Here is a 21,143-nt window from a genome sequence, read left to right as displayed (position 1 = left end):
TGTTAACGGAGGTTCCACTGCACTACAATGGCTATGGTTCCTTGTTATACAAGAAGTACGCTCCAATTTATGTTACTATTTTTGGTATTATAATTAAGAAAACAAAACAAACTGATAAACGTAATAGAGCCATGAAAAAAACATAAATTGTTTATATTACATTAATGACATCATCTCCTATAGCTTTGAGAGGTGCTAATGTTCGTACACAATCAGTTGCAGCTGCTAATAGAGTTTACGAGTTTTGGATATTGAGGGGACTGACATCATCGTCATCATCTGTGTACAGCGGCTCATCGGTATCTATAGTGGAGTGTGTGTGTGTGTGTGTGTGTGTGAGGGGGTGGGGGTGAGTGTGTGGAGTTGTGTGTGTGATGGGTGGCTTGTGTGTGTGTGGGGTGGACGGACTTGTGTGTGTGGGAGGGAGAGCATTGTGTGTGTGTGGGGGTGGGTGGAGTTGAGCGTAAATAACAAAAAATAGTACATATGATTTGTAGTATATAATTAATGTCGATACAATGTGTTAGAAAAGAGTCGCTACACAGAGCATAAAATAAGGTCCATTTCTAGTTAACCACACCCACTTACCCTCGTCAGCTCCGGAGAACAGGTTAACACGATCGTCATCCATCCGTATACTCACACGGTTGAATGAGTTCTTGCGAGATGCTCTGAAAATTGAAAAAAGGGAGAAAACTAATTAATTGAGATTAATTGATAATTAGAGTTACATAACATAAATAATTATGACATCATTAGCTACGTAATAAACATTTAAGGTACTGTATAGCGGGTGATTTTGGTTGGTGTACATTCTCATATGAACTACCCACTTAAATTGAATAGTAACGTATTTGTTAGTTTACAATAATTATGAAATATATGAACATTTTCACCATACGAAAATAACCCACTATACGGTGCTCTATTTAAAGCGTTGGACTGGCAAGTACATACTCATGTTCAGTTGCCATGGTTATAAACTCACGAAATCCTCCAGATGATGATGACTGTAGCCACGACCAGTAACACCAGGACCACCACACCCCCAATGACTCCACCCACTATCGGACCAATGCTAACACCACTGCTGACACCACCTTTGCCTGTATGGGAGGTAAGGAAGCCAGTTACTAATGAGCACTATGCGAAAAAAACTACCCCAAAAAAAAGGTAATATTATATACTTATATACATGTACAGCTGCCTACAAGCTACAGTACTAACATAATTATACAAATAATTGTCACAAGTACTGAAAGGCAGCTTCTGAAACAGGGCATTCTTGGAGAATTTGATTTTCAATTAACTCACTAATTTCAGAGCAGGTGGGAGTTGGGCCACTCCATGTCACATTCTCCATACAGGTGACACTCTGGAGTCCAGACAGCTTGTAACCAACATTACAGGAGAACGTCACCACTGTACCAGGCTTAGTCTCTATTGAGCTTACTGTACCGTTACCCAGGGAGAGAGCAGGGCACAGGGCTGTGTGTGTGTGTGTGTGTGTGTGTGTGTGTGTGTGTGTGTGTGGGTGTGTGTGTGTGGGGGGGGTAACTACAATTGGGGACATCAGAAAAATGTTCACAAAAATTCATACGCTGTTGGGAAACAGAAACTAAAGTACAGGAATTGGGAACTCACGAAGTTCAGAGCAGGTGGGAGGTGGTCCACTCCATACGCCTTTCTCCATACAGGTAACACCCTCGGGGCTAGACAGCTTGTAGCCATTGTTACAGGAGAACGTCAACTGTGTGCCGAATGTGGTTTCTGTGGAGCTTATCGTACCGTTGACCAGGGAGAGAGCAGAGCATAGGGCTGTGTGTGTGTGTGTGTGTGTGTGTGGGGGGGGGGTACATAATGCCTACAAGAAGTGTACGTATCAATACATGTACATGCTGTTAAATAAATAAAAATTGTTGGTCGGTGAATTTTGACACAGATAACACCCCATACACCTCGGCTGTCGACACGGAAATTGGAAAGAAAGCTTGTGTAGTAGTACACTAGGGGATGGACTTACGGAGGCACATGGGGATATTAGGGGATGGACGATAATAGGGGATGGACTTACGGAGGCACATGGGGATATTAGGGGATGGACTTACGGAGGCACATGGGGATATTAGGGGATGGACTTACGGAGGCACATAGGGATATTAGGGGATGGACTTACGGAGGCACATGGGAGTGTTGGGGATCCATGTTCCATCAGAGCCGCAGGTGATGTTTGACTTGCTCTTAACAGGGCCATAGCCGTTGTCGCAGTTGACATTTACCGTGGTGCCCTCGATCCATCGGCCCACCTGCCTAGGGTTGGAGGCCGGGAATTGCCCGTTATTATTGACAAAGTCGGGGCAGATGGCACTGTCTGTGTGTGTGTGTGTGTGGGGGGGCGACATTGTAATCATGAGATCCACAGATAAACGTGTGTGAGTGTGTGTGTGTGTGTGTGTGTGTGTGTGTGTGTGTGTGTGTGAGTGTGTGTGTGTGTGTGTGTGTGTGTGTGTGTGTGGGTGTGTGTGGGTGTGTGGGTGTGTGTGTGTGTGTGGGTGTGTGTGTGTGGGTGGGGGGAGTGTTAACATAACAAGCATAAGATAATCTGCTGTACATGTAACTGAGACTGTATTTCATTCCTCAGGGTACTAAATGCTTGAGGGTATACAAACACAGGAAGGGGGAAACTCACTGGAGCAAGCTACACTCGAGTCCTCGCTGTGTTTGCAGTTGTGTACTCGTAGTCCAGAATGGGAGCAGTCCAATAAACTCTCCTCGTTGCCGATACAGAACACATCGTCCAACCAGATCGTCCCTGTCCCTTCTCCAAAATGTGCCCTGCTACTCACGTTGTGTGCCGACTTGTGGCCTAACATCTTACAAGCCACGTCGCCATCTAGAATAGACCAGCGATCGTCACAAATGGTGCCCCAGCCTCCGTTGTTGTAGTTCACTTCCACTCTGCCCACCATGGGGTTGTTGCTACCGGCCAATCGGATATCAAGTCTAGAGGCTGCAAAGGTAGAAAGAGAGGACATACGTACATACAGTGAAACATACAACGTGTCTATTAATTATGGTTGCCCTACACGTATTTAAAAACTGGTGATCTTCTATAATACAACTAAGTTTACGGACCTCAAAGTTTCCATAACATACGTTTTGTGGGACCTGTGTTAGCAGGCCACCTCTTTATTACAGTTCTTGTTGGTCTGCCCCCAAGGGGTGGCCACTATAGGTTTCGAATGCGATGTTCTTTTGATTGCAAATTTCAAACATTCGTATAATTCGCAATCGAAAGAAATACGAAGAGTGAGTATATGCCGTGCATGCAATTCACTCAATGGAAATGGACAGTGTCTTTCACACCGCACTCAAAACCCGCTATACAGTACACGGTTTTGCAGAGTCTTTGCAACATCAACAAAAAGCATTGAAGGTTGAGTGTTCCTTATATGGAATGCTTTGCACCGCTGGTGGTCTTGCATAATTATAAGGAACGCTCAACCCTCAACGCTTTTTGTTGATGTTGCAAAGATTCTGCAAAACCCTACAGTACAACTAAAATGCATTCCACCCCGTGCAGTAACTCACGGAGACAGACGACGCCCACATCCTCAGTGTGGGTGCAGTCGTTCTCTCCGAAGTCATCATGATCACAGTCCTGGATGAAGTACTCTGTCCCAGTGCACACGACCTGGTCCAACCAGATCGGACCACTGCCCAATCCAAACCTGCCCAACAAAAACAAGAAGTGTTGAATTATTTGGACTGCCAGAATCAATATACTAGTCTTCACAGACACTAATTCATTAACTCTGACTATACAGATATGTACATGTAAGTAACTTTAGACACAAGTAGATAAGATCTACATGGATGGATGGGAAAAGTGCCTCAGAGGAGGTATATACTATGGGACTTAGTATACCTGCAATCATAGTTAGACACTGAGTAGAGCTGATCATTTCCGTGAAAAATTGTGCACCAACATTTTTGACATACCCACATACAGCTCAAAAATGGTGATGTAATGTACAGTACATGATGGCGGATGATTTTTACTTTCGGATGAATTTTCGACCAAAGCTAACAATGCCAACATTTCCACCGTACACAGATGATTACCGTGATATGTATATACGGTCCGTATGCTATCTGCTATCAATCTATTCATCTCACTTGACGGTGCCGAAGGGCTGCGACTCATTAAGACCGGGGAAACCCATTTGACGACAGATGACCGTTGCCTCGGAGATGGTCCAGTGGTCGTCACATATTGTGCCCCACTCATTGTTATAGTAAAACTCCACTCGACCTTCGGACTCCACAGAGCCTGAATAGTGTACATGAAGGGTTAAGTAATATAATCATGCTCCGTTATAGAGCAAACATACATGTAGATTACTGCTATTCCGCGAAAATAAAACCCTTTTACGGTCATTCCGCGAAAGTTTATACCCTCGAAATTATACCCGCTATACGGTATATGGCCATGCAAAGCTTTGGTGTCTACTACTGTATACAAGTACAAGGGTTCAAGGTACAATCTATTTCCATAGTTGTCAGCAGTAACACAATTATTATCATGTACCGTATATATAGCTAGAAATTTCTGCGGCCCAAAAATTATGCGAATTCTGCGAATGAATGATTAAACGCAGAAATAGTATCTGCAAATGGTTATTAACCACGCTTAATTTGAAAATTTAATTCGCAGAAATAATATATTATCCGCAGAAGGTCTTTTTTACAGCTATTCGCAGAATTTTTGGGCCGCAGAAATTTCTAGCTATATGGTATGTTCTTGTTTCAAGCCTCACCTCCAGCTAGTCTGACTGGGTATGGGTTAACAGGGACGTTGGTACAGATGACCCCAGCATCAGAGATGTGAGAGCAGCTGCCTACCTCGCCCCAGGGCGCATGAAGACAATCATAGAGGGACGTCTCTGTTCCTACACACTTCACATCAGTCAGCCAAATCTGTGTGTGAGGGGTGTGTGTGTGTGTGTGTGTGTGTGTGTGTGTGTGTGTGTGTGTGTGTGTGTGTGTGTGTGAGGGGTGTGTGTGTGTGTGTGTGTGTGTGTGTGTGTGTGTGTGTGTGTGTGTATGTGTGTGTGTGTGTGTGTGTGAGTGTGTGCAGTGCTTCTGTGTGTGTGTGTGTGTGAGGTGTGAAGGGTGGGGATGCAAATTAACGCTCATGCAAGGTCAAAACACTTTTATTATAATTATACATACACACATAAATGAATAATGTGTTTTAGGTGGGTTGCCTACCTGTCCAGTTCCGGTACCAAAAGCCGAGTAATTTGGGTAAGCGATGGCGTGGGCGTACCCTAACTCCTTGCACACAACGTTGGCGTCGTCCACGCTCCAGTGATCGTGACACACGGTCCCCCACACTCCGCCATAGTAGACCTCCACTCGTCCCTCTCCCGGCCCCAGGCCATCCACGATACGTACCAGCGAGTGGGACGCTGGACAGGGGAATAATGCCAGGGTTATGACCATATTTTAAAGCTCTGTAAAAATGCTAGAATTTGACTAGACGGTGATTTTTGGAATTAATGTAAGGTTCAATGATCTTTACAAAATGCATCCAGCTATTGCATGCCTTAAAAACTAAAATTACGCGTAGGGTGTCATGGATTTTGAAGTAGAATAAATAAATAATTATAATAATAAGAAGAAAAGTAACTAGAAAATGTTGCTAAAAAAATGATCAACTGTTATTTCAATACCCTGTTAGTATGTAAAATTGCCAGCTATGGACACTCAGTCATACAACTACATGTAGTATATGAATGAACATTGGGGGGGGGGGGGGATTGGAACTAGGGGGGATATCCCCTCTTCCCCCCCTGTATGACACCCTGCCTGTCCTTGTATATTATGTATAATTATAATTCTATTGTACAAGCAATGATGAATACGTTACGTGTACTACTACGTGTATACATTTAACAGACGTGGTTGTGAACTCTATACAGGCTACTACCTCACAAGGTATACGCTGTTGACTATTGAACTTTATCCCAGGTACTGCAGCTTTAATTAAGAAGCATCCTGAATTGGTATTAAAACTAACAATCCGAAACCCACTTTAAACAGACTTATGCGCTAACAATGGTAACATAAGTCACAGACGTACGTACACACGCACAACTCACAGTAACACCTGACACCTGCGTCTTCATGGTGTACACAGTTGTGTACGTTCCAGCCGCTGTAGTGGCACTGGCCAATATTACTCTCGCTACCGAAACACGTCACATCGTCCATCGAGATACTACCAGAACCATACCCGAAATAACCGTTTGATATGGCTTCAGTGGCTCGATCAAAACCCAGCTGTCGACACACCACGTTGGCAGCGTTCAGGTCCCATGAGTCATCGCAGACGGTTCCCCAGGTAACGCCGTTGTCATTACTGACCTCCACACGACCTTCGGTTACATTACCATCCACTAGTCGCACTTGAATGTCTTCACGTGGAATAGTCTCGTCTAGAGGAAACAAACAAACGGGTTTTATTAGTACAATTAATATAAGTGTACACGTATGTACAGTGGAACCTCCGAATAACGGACAAGTTGTGTTTTGGAGGTTTTGTCCGCTACGAGGTTCATTGTACAGTGGATGTGCTGGTGAAAGTCAGTGCATTTGCAGGATCAGGTGGCTTATACGGCACCGGATGTGGAAACGCCCTAATTTTTGTTATTTTCCCTAAGCTAACCGAACCCCTCCCCCTTCAAAATTACATCCGGTGCCGTATATGACACCTGACCCCATTTGCATGCATTGCAGTGATAATTGTTTATGTACATGTATGCAGCAAAAACATACGACGTGGGCGGGGCGTGGGCGGATAATTATTGCTCAATCAAAGGCTAATTGCTTGAGCTGCACCGCGCCTGTCGTACCTCCTCTGGGTTTAACTGTAGCTACATGTAGCTACTACAGGCTGTAAAGAATTGCATGCAGAGGAGGTCCGACATGCGTGTACGAATCACTACAAGTTCAGTGCATTGATGTCAATGCGGTCACGTGATAACGTCCAGGCCAAATGCACCAGCACCACTTGTAGGGATTCGTGCACGCATGTCGGACCTCCTCTGGTTGCATGCATAACTAGCTGTAGATCACATGACTCACTGGTGCAGGTGACTCCAGCGTCCTCGGCATGGAAACAGTTGTGTACTCCTATACCACCGTTTGAGCATTCGAACAAGTTCGTCTCCGTGCCAACACACGCCACATCGTCCAATAGGATAGGACCTACAGAGTGACAGCAAAGCAGTCAGCTGATATGGTATTCAAGAATAATATAGTGTCAGAGTGAAAGCCCAAACTAAATTAAAGCTCCATTTTGCAGCTACAGTAGCATAGTACAACTCACTAATAATTATTCAATGCATTATGTAAAATGCTAAAAAGTGGTGCTAAAAAGCCTACTGGCTTTAACAATTATGAGCAAAAATTGACTTTCTGACACTTTACTACCGAGGCTAAATAGCTTTTCGGTCACTCACCTTCCCCTTGTCCGAAGCGAGCAGTGCCGTGTACAGCAAGGGCAGTGACAAAGCCCAGCTGTCGACAGACGACTTGTCCATCACGAATGTCCCAATAGTCATCACACACTGTTCCCCACGTCCCATTATAGTAGACCTCCACTCGTCCGTTAAGAGGAGAGGTACCCCCGGCCAGACGAATGGGGAGGAGCTCACCTGCACGAAGAAGAGGGGAGGAGAATAACTGAACAACCTTTCAGTCAAGAAACATTTCTATGCGTATATAGGAAATACAACTGAAAGAAAAAGCAATAATCCATTTAAGAGCTGCATGATGGTACTACATGTAAAGAGCACGCACATCTAACATTATTATTGAAGCATGGGTGATCAGTATAAAGTCCTGTTGATGTTTACCCGATAAAACATTTTACAGAAAATGCTACATTACAGTGTACGTACATGTGAACAGGGCCACTTGTACACAGATTGGGACAGACTCAGCTTGCTGACTCGATGGCTTAGGCAATCATGCAGCAGCTTCTAGTCAGTAGATAAGCCACGGGTTCTATTCTTTGCTATTATTATTTGTTTTTAGATCTAAGTTTTAATCTAAGTTTATATACACTTTATTTCTAATGCTAATAGTGATGAGCTCTAGCTTGAACCAAGAGTGATGAGCTCTAGCTTGAACTAACCACATCATACTCATACATACAAGTATGCAGCTGTTAAGGCTAACAGCTCCGCCCACCTTCACACTGTACGCCCGCGTCCTCATTGTGGCCACAGTTATGGTCTCCCCAGCCATTGAAGGAGCACTGATCAATGGCATCTTCCTCCCCCGTACAGTGCACATTGTCCAACCAAATCTGTCCGCTCCCTTGGCCAAACTCTGCTCTCACTGTAGCACGAGTCGCTCGAGCGTAACCCAACTGACGGCACACCACCTGACAAAGAAGCAGGGGAACAAAATTAAAGACTGGGGCCAGTTTTTACATGCAATTTGTTGTACTGTGCATTGCAGCTCACTTGGAAGTTTGGGGCAATATTAATATCAAAGGTCTTATATGTTAACATGTACATACACATATAGCGGGTATTTTCGTATCATGGACATTTTTTTTATTTTCAGATATTTCGTATTGTAGAGCATCATATGAAAAGAGGTACAACGTAACTATCCTGAGCTGTACGAATCTTTAAATGGGCAGTTCATACGAAAATTGCTGCACCAACGAAAATTACCCGCTATACGGATCTCAATTTTGCAATTTACTATTTGCCCTAAATTTCCAAGTGAGCTGCAAAGCACGGTATGAGTATATTGAAATCGAATTCTACTTACGACAGCATCCGATTGGTCCCACTGGTCGTCACAGACAGTACCCCACTCTCCCTCGTACTGTATCTCAAGTCTTCCCTCGTTGGGACCGGCCCCGCCCACCAGTCTGATCGGGTACTGACTGTGGGTGTGGTCTAGTGGGGTGGGGAAGTTGTTAGTGTTTATATAGCTACGTCTATAGTATGTTGTGGCCCAATTAGACTTTGATTTTGAAAGGCCTCTCTTTAAGCTTTCAGAAAATCATAAAATTACTGTTATTGGTAGCCTCTACACAGGCTCTCCTTTTTCTGTTCTTTATCACAATCGTTCAATAAGATAAAATACTGTATTATTCGTTCAATGAGATAAAATACGGTATTAATTGGAGGAATAAAGAAAGAAATAGACGTAAAGTTAGGAAAAAGGAGAGCCTGTATCGGGAAGTCGCGTGAGGGTAGAAGGGTGGTAGAAGGGTGAAAATGAGCGTGGGCATACTGAGCTAGAGATGTTGGACTGCCCACGCAGAGGTCTACGACTAGTAAAACTTTGCCTGCAGCAAGCTGGACATGGACTTGGAACTGGAAGTTTGCAAGCACTATAGCTAGCTATACCTTAGGCTTAGCTAGATGATCTACTAGTCTAGATTGTGTGTTTAGATTCTATCACTATTACCTTTTCTTGTGTCTTTCTACATGCTATAGTAGAATAGCTTAGTCATCATTATCCTATAGCAGGTAGCTACTGCCACCAGAGCTGGCCACGCTGGTTCTCTGATCTGACTTGCAGCACAGCTTGGTGGTTGTCTCAGTACAGTCTTACTCCGAATGCGTGGGAGAATACCTACGTCACGATTGTGGGCTACATATCGCCCACGTTCATAAAAATCCTTGTGGATCACGCGATTTCCCAAACCAGGCCTTACTTTTTCTGTACGCCCATTTCTTTCTTTGCTGCCTCACTATGTCTTTCTTATGTTTATGGATGTGCTCTCTGTGGATGAACAGTGACAACAGCAAGAAAAAGTAAGGCCTGGGAACGAGGCTATGTTATTGGACCAACGAAACTAAAGATATGGCCGTTCAAAAATGCTCTATTTAATGCTACAGCCCCTCCCCCTGCCCCTCCCACCAGTAGCTTACCAGTGCAGGCAACTCCAGCATCCTCCGAGTGTTGACAGTTGTGGACAGTGAAGTTTAGATGAGCACATTCCGACAATTCGAACTCTGTACCCACGCACTGCACGTTGTCAAGGAAAATGTCACCACGGACTGCACCAAAGTACGCACTGAAACGAGAGGAAGAAGAAATATTGAGAATCTCGATCTGCAATGTACAATTTGAGTATACCATACAGCGGGTATTTGTGCGGATTGCTCAAACTAAACGACCACACTCTGACAGTTCAATACCAAAAGTAAACCAATTTTCGAGGTTCGAGGTAAATTGGAACCCACATTGCACGAGCCTGACTTCAGTTTGGCAAGATTTGCACATGCGCAAACCTTGACAAAAAAAGAAGTATCTATAGACACTGTTTTGGAGGTGTCCATGTGATTTAGAAGCCCTCAGCCATTTGTAGTACCCTCGCTACACTCGGAATACTAAATCAGTGCCTTTAGGCTTCTAAATCTTATAGACACCTCCAAAACAGAGCCTAACATTATAAAATTATAGAGATCAGGGCTGCATTGAGGGGGGGGGGGGCGAGGGGGGTAATTCGCCCCCCCTAGGATCTGGCAGATTCATTTGTACTGCTATAATTCTGATGACTTCGCCCCTCCTACATTTTTAATTTGCCCAATTCGCCCCCCTGATCCAAAATCCTGGATGCAGCCCTAGAGATGCCTCTGACATAACCCGCTGTACGGTAGGTGTAACAATGGTAGGTACCGTGAGTACGCTCTGATGGCGTCCACATATCCGAGCATTCGACACACGACTCTCGCCTCGCTGAAGCCCCAGTAGTCATCGCACACCGAGCCCCATGCGCCGTTGTAGAGTATCTCCACGGTGCCCTCGTTGGTGCTAATCACCGACCCATTGGTTAGGAGGCGGACAGGGTTCACAAAGTCTGTACCCGATAGTCGAGCTGTGTGGGGAAGGTCAAAGGTCACATGACAAGAGTTTGGAAGGTCAACTAGTAAAACTGAAACATGCATTCTGTAGCTCTAAGACACATCTAACATAATTATAATTATAGACGACTATCTCTGAGCTATAATTTATTTTTTGACCAAAAATTTGCTTTTCTCCAAGTGTAAGTAACAGCTTATGGCAACCCCTCTCCCCCCTCCCACACACGTACGTTCACAGTGTACTCCAGCATCCTCATAGTGACCACAGTTGTGTACAAAGTAACCGTTGTTAGGACAGTCTGTGAGGTAGGGCTCCAGGCCACTGCAGTACACGTTGTCGAGGATGATAGGGCCCACTCCTTCTCCGTATCGTGCATACTGGTAGGCTCTTGCACCGCTACTAGGGTAACCAAGCTGACGACATACCACCTACACGTGTGTGTGTGTGTGGGTGTGTGTGTGTGAGAGAGGTGTGTGTGTGTGTATGTGTGTGTGTGTGTGTGTGTGTGTATGTGTGTGTATGTGTGCGCGTGCGTAAAGGCAGTGATTAAGATGAAATGTTCAAATCTCAAATTTCCTTTTTGGAGACGATTAACGCACAACACATTTACACGTACATTACACATGATTATGTTAGATCTTTGCACTCACCTCTGCGTCTCTCGTACTCCAGCCATCATCACAGACGGTACCCCACTGACCCTGGATAAAGATCTCCACACGTCCCTCGCTGGAAGAATTCCCATTAATCAAGCGGATGGGGGGCGGGGCCTCAATACCCTCTGTGGGAGGGATCATTTATAATTATGAGTTTTCACAATGTACAACTATTACATGTACATGTAGCATACACTGTACTCAGCTAGTATGTAATTAAACCACGTAAACATGTATTAGATACGCTCAATCAGTTTCAGTCACGAAATAGTTCAGTGGAATTTGTTTACACATGTACCTTACACATGTACCTTATAGTGTACCTTATAGTGTACCTCATACATGCATGTACATTATACATGTACATGTCAGGGCTGCATTGAGGGGGGGCGAGGGGGGTAATTCCCCCCCCCAGGATCTGGCAGATTCATTTGTACTGCTATAATTCTGATGACTTCGCCCCTCCTACATTTTTAAATTGCCCAATTCGCCCCCCCCCCCGATCTAAAATCCTGGATGCAGCCCTGCATGTACCTTATACATGTACCTTATACCGTATACACTAATATACACATGTTTTGTTAGACTGACTCTATCAACAAACAGCTGCGTGTCTATAGCCTAAGGGCACTCACCTAGACACTCGATACCCACAGCTGAGCAGTAGCTAGGTATTCTGCTCTGATAGCGGATACCGGAACAGTTGGCTAGTTGTGCCTCTCGGCCATTGCAGTACGGGTAGGCGAGGAGGAGGGGAATATTTTCTCCAGCACCAAAGTGGTCGTTACGGTAAGACCGGAGAGCAGCTGCAGAGAGAGAGAGATAATGATGTGAGGGTGGGGGGTAATGATGTGATGGTGGGGGGTAATGATGTGAGGGGGGGTTAGTGATGTGGTAATGATGTGAGGGTGGGGGGTAATGATGTGATGGTGGGGGGTAATGATGTGAGGGTGGGGGGGTGATGATGTGATGGTGGGGTGGGGGTAATGATGTGAGGGGGTAATGATGTGATGGGGGTGATGATGTGAGGGGGGTAATGGTGTGGGGGTACATTTACACGCACATTTCACTTCCTAAACCATAGCAACACACCCACTCACCTAAGAACCCCAGCTGTCTGCACACAACGGTAGAGTCTTGTTGATAGAACCCTGAGTCACACACTGTCCCCCAGTGGCCCTGGTAGTATACCTCCAGTCGGCCATTAGTATACGTAGTTCCATTCACCAGACGAAGGGGGATACCATACCCGCTGTTAGCGCACACTACGCCAGCGTCCTCTACGTGACGACAGTTGTGGTTACCCCACCCGTTGCTAGGGCAGTCGCTAAGGAACTCCTCGTTGCCGTCACAGTTGACGTTGTCCATCCAAATAGTTTGAGAGGAAGATTCTAATAATAAAACAATGAGAATCTGAAATAGAAAAGCTTTACCAAGATCAACCTACGTGTACAGACAGTATCTTTATTTTGAGAGATGCTTAAAACTAAAATAGTGAAGGCTTTCAAAAATTAGCTTCGTAAATAGCAAAACAACGGGGAAAAAATATACATACAAGTTCTACTATAATAATTATAGGCAGCTATATACATGTATAATACGTGTAATAGTGTGAAAAATAGTATCCCCCCTCCCCCCACCCACTCACCTTGTCCGAACTGTGACCCCTGCAGTGCTGTGGCGTCTCCAAAGAAGCCCAGCTGGTGACAGACAACAGTGGCATCATCCTCGTCCCAGAAGTCATCACAGACTGTCCCCCACACTCCGTTATGCTGTATCTCCACTCGTCCCTCCGAGGAAGCACTACCGCCCACCAGTCTCACAGCGTCACCCTCACGATGAGCTGTGTGTGTGTGTGTGTGTGTGTGTGGAGGGGGTGGGGTGACTCCCAGGCTGGTTACCATATACAACCTAGATCTATATACTGTATATAAAGCTAGCTCAACATACTCAACATATTTTTTCAAACGACACAAAAGCTAATTTACATTTTACAAATGTAATACTTGATGCAGGAAGTGTTTGCCAGAGTGCACATATCAGACTGTATAGCCTACCCCCCCCCCCAGGCTCAGAGGAGGTCCGACATACGTGCACCACTACACAAGAGTTCAGTGCATTGATGTCATTGCGGACACTGGATAACAACTTGTAGTGATTGGTGCAGGCATGTCGGACCTCCCTCTGCCTCTGGCTACAATGAATGCTTGGATGCACACGACCACTCACAGTCACAGACCACGGACGCATCTTGGTAATGGTAGCAGTCGTGTATGCCCCACCCAGGGAAATCACATTCCGCTATGGAAGTCTCGTTGCCCAAGCACTGTAGATTATCCATCCAGATAGTCCCCCTGCCGTAGTAAAAATAATTGGAGCGTCCTGTTCGAATAGCGTGATCAAATCCGAGCATTCTGAGAGTGAGGGAGAGAGAAGTAAGATACAAGAGAATCAGCTACAGAAAGTCTATTTTGGGCCTGTTTTTGACAAAATACCATGGACTATATACATTATGTTTAACTACGGTTGTACAGATTGTGGTATATAGCGAAGGCGTCATATCCGGCGCGAGGATATTATGTCATATGTTTGGCAGTACCGGGTCTAAGCGTAGGTCACGTGCCCCACGTCTCTGTTGCGCTAGAGGTTGGAGGTCACGTGACTGCGGTTAGGTTTTTGGGGGGAGTACTGAGAGAGGGGCCCCGCGATTAGCCTTAAGCACTTAAGTGTTGGGGGCCCTCGTTCAGCCCCCCAAACCGATAAATCAACATCGTCGGATGGAAAAGGTGGTTAGGGCTCTAACCGATGTGAATGGGAGGGTGGGAGGCAAAGAGTTAGCTGGGTCTTTTCCAACAGTATGGCTACTGACACGTGTGTGGCAGATACTGCGCATGCGCGGTAAGGCCAGAGGGCCAAGCCTTTGTTATCATAGCGTGTACCCGAGGTAACGCCGCGGTTAGGGTACTTCCCCGTTAACTACGTTTAACTACATTAAACTACATATATACATGTAATTAGCCCACTCCAAATTTGGGATTAGAGCAACAGACTCTTTCTAAACTTTCAGAAAATCAGAATTTGGACCATCAGAACTCTGTTACAGAGCCAACTCTAGTACCTTCAAAATCAAGGAGACCTACATAGCGTAGCGTTAAATAGAGCATTTTTAACGGCCATAACTTAAAATAAGCCACCACTTGGAAAATGCTGGGCACATCACGAGGTTATGCTGAGTGGTACCTGCAAATGACGTTGGCATCGTTTATGTCAAAGAAGTCGTTGCATATGGAGCCCCACTCTCCGTAATAGAGCACCTCCACTCGTCCCTGCATCAGCGTGTTGTTAGTCGTAGCGTAGTCGTCCACTAGACGCACTATGATTGACTGGTTAGCAGCAGTAGCGGCTGGACACAAAACACGAGACGGAGTGATACACAATTTATTTTGACTGACACTATAACAGCTAGTGCACACAACACAAACAAAATAATTATGTTAGTTTTCACTTTCACATATCTTTAAAAATCAACAAATTTCCCTCACCCACTCACATTACCCACCCACACACACACACACACACGCCCACACCACTCACATTCACAGATGACACCGGCGTCCTCGTAGTGTCCACAGTTGTTTACTCCGTAGCCATTGTTAGGGCACAGAGACAGGGCGGGTTCGTCTCCAAGGCAACGCACCTGGTCCAACACAATAGTCTGGTTATAAGCACCATCTCCTCTAGTGGTAGCCAGTAAAGCTCCTACAAAACCTGTGCAGAGAAAAGGGAGTTATTTCAAAGCTTGAAGTACCAGTATAATTATATCAATTACGGGGATTATTTAGAGGGGTCACTTATAAGGATTACTAGGTCATACAAACTAAACCACAGTCTATAGGAGGGCACAGAATGCAAAATATAAAGGCTTCACAGCACTCTTAGTGTTTCATTCCACCTCCCCATTATCACTGCAGGTGGCCTGTACACTGCATGCACTGTTGCACACAGGTGGTCTGTATAAAAATTTTAATCATGTACTGCATGTACATGTACATTGTATTTACTAGAATATTTGCGCACGAAAAACCTTTGCGAATGAGCCAAATCAGCACACTTTGAGATCTTAACAATTGCATTAGTTTTGGCTAGAATGTAGCCCATTTATTTTTAAACTTACCAGAGAACTTTTAAAGCTAAGCTATAAAATGTTCAGAAGATATTACTCTAACCAAAAGTGTACCTAAAAACCAGTAAATGGAGTACATTGTAGCTTGGTCATTCACCTACACATTGGTATCAGCACAATTTCTTAGAAATGTTCCAATCGAAAGATATTTACATTTAAGTACAGCTACAGTAGAACCTCGATTGTCCGGCCCTCCATTATCCGGAACCTCGATTATCCGGCTTGGCAGTTTCTTTTTATCAGATTTAGAAAACGGGCGTGTCCCTCAAATGCGCATGCGCGTTGCAGTTGTTACCATGGAGACATGCCTGCTTATCTTCTGCGCATGCGCAGACAACCATGTGGCACTGCTGTTTATCAATAAAGTGGGTGGATCAAGGCGTGGTTTATCTATTCGATTATCCGGCATATTCACTTATCCGGCCTGCTTCTGGAACCAAGGTGTCCGGATAATTGAGGTTCTACTGTATACACAAATTTGTGGTAATCTACTCTCTAAGCTGGAAGCACTGTACGTCTTTCTGCAATTTTATTCTTGCGAAATGTTCGAAAATCGCAAAATCACAAATGTTTGATGCTCGCAAAACATTCTACTGTAGTTAGTATATGTACGTACGATGCTGAATACATGTACAGTTGCACACACTCACCTAGCTGCCTGCAGGCGACGTTGGCATCCTCAATCCCCCAGCTGTCATCACAGACAGTGCCCCAGGCTCCATTGTAGAGCACCTCCACACGACCAGAGTTTACGGAGGAGTCAATCTCAGAGTTGGTATCTTGACCGTTGGCGTTCTGTCCAACCAGTCGAATGGGGAACGTTTCACCAGTAAATGTGGCTAGTGTGTGTGTGTGTGGGTGGGTGTGGTGTTTGTACTATGTTTCCTAACAACGATCAAACGCTCGCATTGAGATTTGAATTCATATACATACATGTAAGTAATCTGCATGCAATGTTCAAATGCATGATGTTAACAAGCCACTGTTACAGTAAAAATACATAGCTAGCTACAGAAAATACACTGTACGCTAAATAAACAAGGAAATACATGTACACTGTAGCTTAGTTTTCAGAGCATAAGAGTGTACACTGTGAAAACATCAAAACAGCTGTCGCCAAGTAAATCTACACCAGCGTAGCATAATTCTGACAACAGATGAACATGTCTCACCATTAGCACAAGTCACTCCAGCGTCTTCGTAGTGTCCGCAATTATGCCTTCCCCACCCACCAAAGGGACAGTCCCCAATATGCGTCTCGTTACCCGTGCAATGAACGTCGTCCATCCAAATCGTGCCCGTTCCAGCACCGAAATGGGAGTAGCGGTGTGCCTCGAGGGCGTAAGGGTAACCCAGCTGTCTGCACACTACGTCCGCATCTTCCAGTGTCCAGCCATCGTCACAGACCGTCCCCCATGAGCCGCTGTGATAGACCTCCACTCGTCCCTTGTTGGGGCTCGTTCCATCCACCAATCGAACGGCAACGTCTGTGTGTAAATACAGTGGATGAAATCTGCTTTTGACTTATGGCCCACCCTCCCACCCAATAACTCAATTGATCTCTGTATGGGTATGGACAAACTCAAAACTAGGTCCTGTATACAAATTCAATGGGCACATGAAACACATGCAGCTTAAGCTACAGCCTAGCACCATTAATTTTTACAAAAACCATTTTGTAATCTTGGCTACTGCAACGTACGTACGAGTCGATGGAAGTACAGTACTACAAGCATGGCATTGCATTTATATGTCGATAGTTATTCGTGAAGGCACATTTAAATTATGCAGGATTTGTGATCATAATGACAATAATTACACGTACGTGTACATGTACGTGTTACTATGCACACGACACTGAATCCAAAACGTGCGTGATTGCTGCTGTAATTATGACAATGGAAGCTATAAAAGTGCTAGACATTGAGACTCCTACCACACTGCACTGTATTACATCAGACATGACCAAGCAAGCTATTACATGTTTCATAATACCGTATAGCGGGTATATTTCGAGGGTATAAAAATGTTCGCGGTTTTCGCTGATGAAGCACATGTACCGCGAACATTTATACCCCACGAATTTAATATCGCATGCATGCTGCAAAAAGGCTGCCATTCCGTGAAGAAATAATCTGCGAAAATCTTTTCTAACGGTCATTCCGCGAAAGTTTATACCCTCGAAATATACGGTACTTACTGTCAGAGCAGACAACAGCAGCATCGTTGCTATGGTCACAGGAGCTGGGCACATTACCCCAGGACGAGTACAAACAATTGAACAGAGTAGTCTCCTCCCCCGTACATCGAACATTGTTCAAATACACGGATCCCTGTCCGGCCCCATAGTAGGAACCATCCGTGACGGCACGTACAGCAGAGGAGAAGCCAGCTGTTCGACAAGCCACCAGTGCATCGTTGAGAGTCCATTGAGTGTTGCAGATAGTGCCCCAGGCACCGTTGTGGAAGACCTCCACAATTCCCTCGTATTGAGACCCAACGTCAGTCGTGTTGGGGTTGCGAACTCGGAGAAGATTTTGTGCTGTGTGTGTGTGGGTGAGATAATTAAGTGCTTGAGGGCGCGCATACAGACAGACACGTAGACTGGTTGATAATAATAATAATGGGGCGAAACCCTTCATACAGGAAGTTGTATCAGTCTACACACAATCCATTATGATAGTATGTATAAGTGTTGAATGATATAACAGTGCAAGGTTGTTTAGACTGTTAGCTAAGAATTACGATTCTTGTGACCTCATTCCCGCACTAGAGATTTAATAGGTAGCTATGAATCCACTATTAAAATTTAATTATTATGTAAGCCCTATCACCTTTATTTAGTGACTTACCGTAAAACCTCGATTTAAGGCGACCCTCTATTTAAAGCGACAGTTGGCATTTCGCCCATAGCACCATATAAATTCATTTTTTTGTTTACATTAAAACTTCACTTTTGCAAAACGTAAAAGTGTCGCTTTAAATAGAGTTTTTACGGTAATAACCTTTTAGAGCCGGCCATTAACAATTACAATCTGAGTCACATAATACATGTAGGTCATACTATACTATACCGTGCATGTCATGATTTGGCACTTGCCAATAGCACTCTTAAAAAGGATTTTAATAGTATGCTTTATAACAAGACGTTGCCGGTGGCGGCCCCCTTGCATATTTATAATAACAAATGTCAGGGAGTATACTACGATCAATAACTGATGAATGGACTAATCATAAACGACATAATTTACCACAAACTAAACATAGGAGTAAAGTACTATCAACTCATCAACATAATTATAAATCAGGTTTAAATTACACTCCTCTCACCTGAGGCTGGGTTGGGTGAGCTGCAAGTCAGTAGCAGGAGCCATGCAAAGCACCCCACAGGTGCAAGCCTTGACATCATGGCTACAGCAAGCTTATTCAGCACAGTATATAGATATAGCTAGCTAGCCAGTGGATTTTATGATTTGGACAAGTACATGTTACATGTTCATGTGACTGAATGTGTGTGGGTGGTGTACTTATGATAAGGATATTCATAGCCTATGCCGATTTTTCTTTAATATAACCTGAGGAGAAAATACGGCAATAGAGCAGTATATACCTTAGCCTCGATTCCAGGCCGCTTGAACAAGGCAAGCGGCCTGGAATCGAGGCTAGTATAATATACCGTGGGCTGCACCAGTGCACGTATGCATACGTACGTGCAGCCATAGATGATACAGTACTGACGTGGATGTGAAACGGCCTAGTATCCGGAGGGGTCCACGGGAATTGTCTGAAGCTATCATTGTAACGAGCAGATTATGTTAGAAACCCTGTAACTGTCATGTTTATATAGCAACCAGAGCGTAGTAAACAGTGTTCTGTGTCTGAAAACTGGTGAAAATGACTGGCACACATTGATACTTGCAGTGGGCTTGTAGGTAAGACTAGTTCTCTAAGCTCATGGGAGAATATCATATTTTAGCATAAATTTTCCTGTAAAAATACTTTGTGTGAGATTTTTGGCTTGGACAGTAAATATTCAGGTTACCATTCAGTAGTAATACTTGAAGTACACTGTAAACTACGAGGAGAATCTATGTTTGACAACTGTTATGAAAGTTTAAGTGCTATAGAAAGGGCTAAAGCATGAGTTAGTTGCACTTTTTGCGTGAGGTTATTTCTAAACCTGTTGAGCCTACTTTTTGCATATTTAGCTGATGAAAACCTTCGTGTATTGATGCAGCAGGAGAATCTATTAACTAAGCATACAGTAAAGTTATTGGAAAAATACAGCCTCAAGAAAAATATGTAAAATCCATGTACATGTACTGTTAAACAAAAATTAATGCTACGTTCTTATTACAACTACAATTATGATTTCTATCAATAAGTTCACACGTACATGTACATGTCATTAACTTTCCAAATTGCAGTGTTGTCTTTCGCTGAGCTAAGATATCAATTGCCAAATGTTAGCTAATTATACTATCAAGTGAAATTTATCCCAGGACCTACTCGAGTGCTACTTCTCTAGGCAACACCATCGGTGAAGACAGCATTAACGTCCAACCTCTTTTCAAGTGCCGTGTATCTACACTTGTATAGGAATTTCGAACCGGCAAGTTGGAATGTGTCTCTCTCACAGCCACTTCGTAAACGATCAAGAAACAGTTTATCGTGTACTATAAATTAATACTCTCAAGACTATTATAATAATTATTAGCATGTACACGTACACGTACACGTACAGATCATCAACAATTTCACCGGGCCGTTTGCTTATCTCATGCTAGTGTTACGAGTCAGCCACACTTCTTTTGATCTACATGCATGCTACCAACATTGAGTGGCTTGCTTTTTGGATATAATTACATGGGTACAGGGGTAGATCTACTATAAAATAATAATTATAGACTATTTACTAGACTAATTATAGAATAGTTAATATCATCTTGCACTGGACTGTACTTCCTCTACTCATTCTACCTCCTCACAGTCACTACTACTGTCTTCGCTTAATACACTTGCAGCATCAATATCCTCTCTGTTAATGCATAGATTCTCTTTTATCTGTCTCTGGCCAGTTCTGCCAACTCACTTACACAGCTTGGTATAACCTCGATAATTCCCTCGGCGTTTATTTGGAACAAATTGCCTAATTTACGGAAACTAGTAAATTACCTCGGATATGCTCGTTACTATGATAGCTTCAAGCAGAATACCGGAATCCGGAAACGTTTCACATCCACGTCAGTACTGTATCATCTATGGTGCAGCTATGCAGGGGCGGATCCAGGGGTGATTTTGAGGGGCTGAAGCCCCCCCCTTTTGAAAAAAGTACCTATGTACATATGTATTGCTAGTCTGAGGTTACAACAATTTTGCCACCAACCTTGTTACTT

General features: G+C 44.1%; 1 protein-coding gene and 1 long non-coding RNA gene across 3 annotated transcripts; one reads left to right on the top strand and one right to left on the bottom strand.

The window, feature by feature from the left end:
- Window positions 1–93: 93 nt before the first annotated feature.
- LOC135333965 (deleted in malignant brain tumors 1 protein-like) lies at window positions 94–19,253 on the bottom strand. Its single transcript, XM_064528996.1, has 30 exons — window positions 19,078–19,253; window positions 17,948–18,289; window positions 16,920–17,234; window positions 16,398–16,586; window positions 15,159–15,332; window positions 14,805–14,967; window positions 13,794–13,978; window positions 13,213–13,407; window positions 12,665–12,955; window positions 12,200–12,370; window positions 11,559–11,689; window positions 11,138–11,336; window positions 10,723–10,921; window positions 9,972–10,117; window positions 8,857–8,987; window positions 8,263–8,458; window positions 7,530–7,724; window positions 7,153–7,275; window positions 6,168–6,503; window positions 5,275–5,474; window positions 4,821–4,980; window positions 4,180–4,333; window positions 3,592–3,731; window positions 2,690–3,010; window positions 2,177–2,371; window positions 1,645–1,818; window positions 1,315–1,488; window positions 989–1,106; window positions 589–671; window positions 94–303 (listed from the first exon to the last, which is right to left on the bottom strand). The coding sequence occupies exons 1-30, from the start codon at window positions 19,154–19,156 to the stop codon at window positions 236–238; spliced, it is 5,547 nt and encodes a 1,848-aa protein (XP_064385066.1). The 5' UTR covers window positions 19,157–19,253; the 3' UTR covers window positions 94–235.
- A 214-nt stretch (window positions 19,254–19,467) lies between these two features.
- LOC135334008 (uncharacterized) lies at window positions 19,468–20,609 on the top strand. 2 transcript variants are annotated; one of them, XR_010394170.1, is made up of 2 exons: window positions 19,468–19,679; window positions 20,250–20,609. It is a non-coding gene; the product is annotated as an uncharacterized LOC135334008 (long non-coding RNA). The 2 variants fall into 2 exon arrangements; XR_010394171.1 differs by having other exon boundaries at window positions 20,175–20,609.
- The last annotated feature ends 534 nt before the right edge of the window (window positions 20,610–21,143 follow it).

The sequence above is a fragment of the Halichondria panicea genome, chromosome 3, assembly GCF_963675165.1.
Source record: "Halichondria panicea chromosome 3, odHalPani1.1, whole genome shotgun sequence".
Classification (NCBI taxonomy): Eukaryota; Metazoa; Porifera; class Demospongiae; order Suberitida; family Halichondriidae; genus Halichondria; species Halichondria panicea.
The sequence above is the reverse complement of the archived record's forward strand: the minus strand, read 5'-3'. Positions and strand labels throughout refer to the sequence as shown.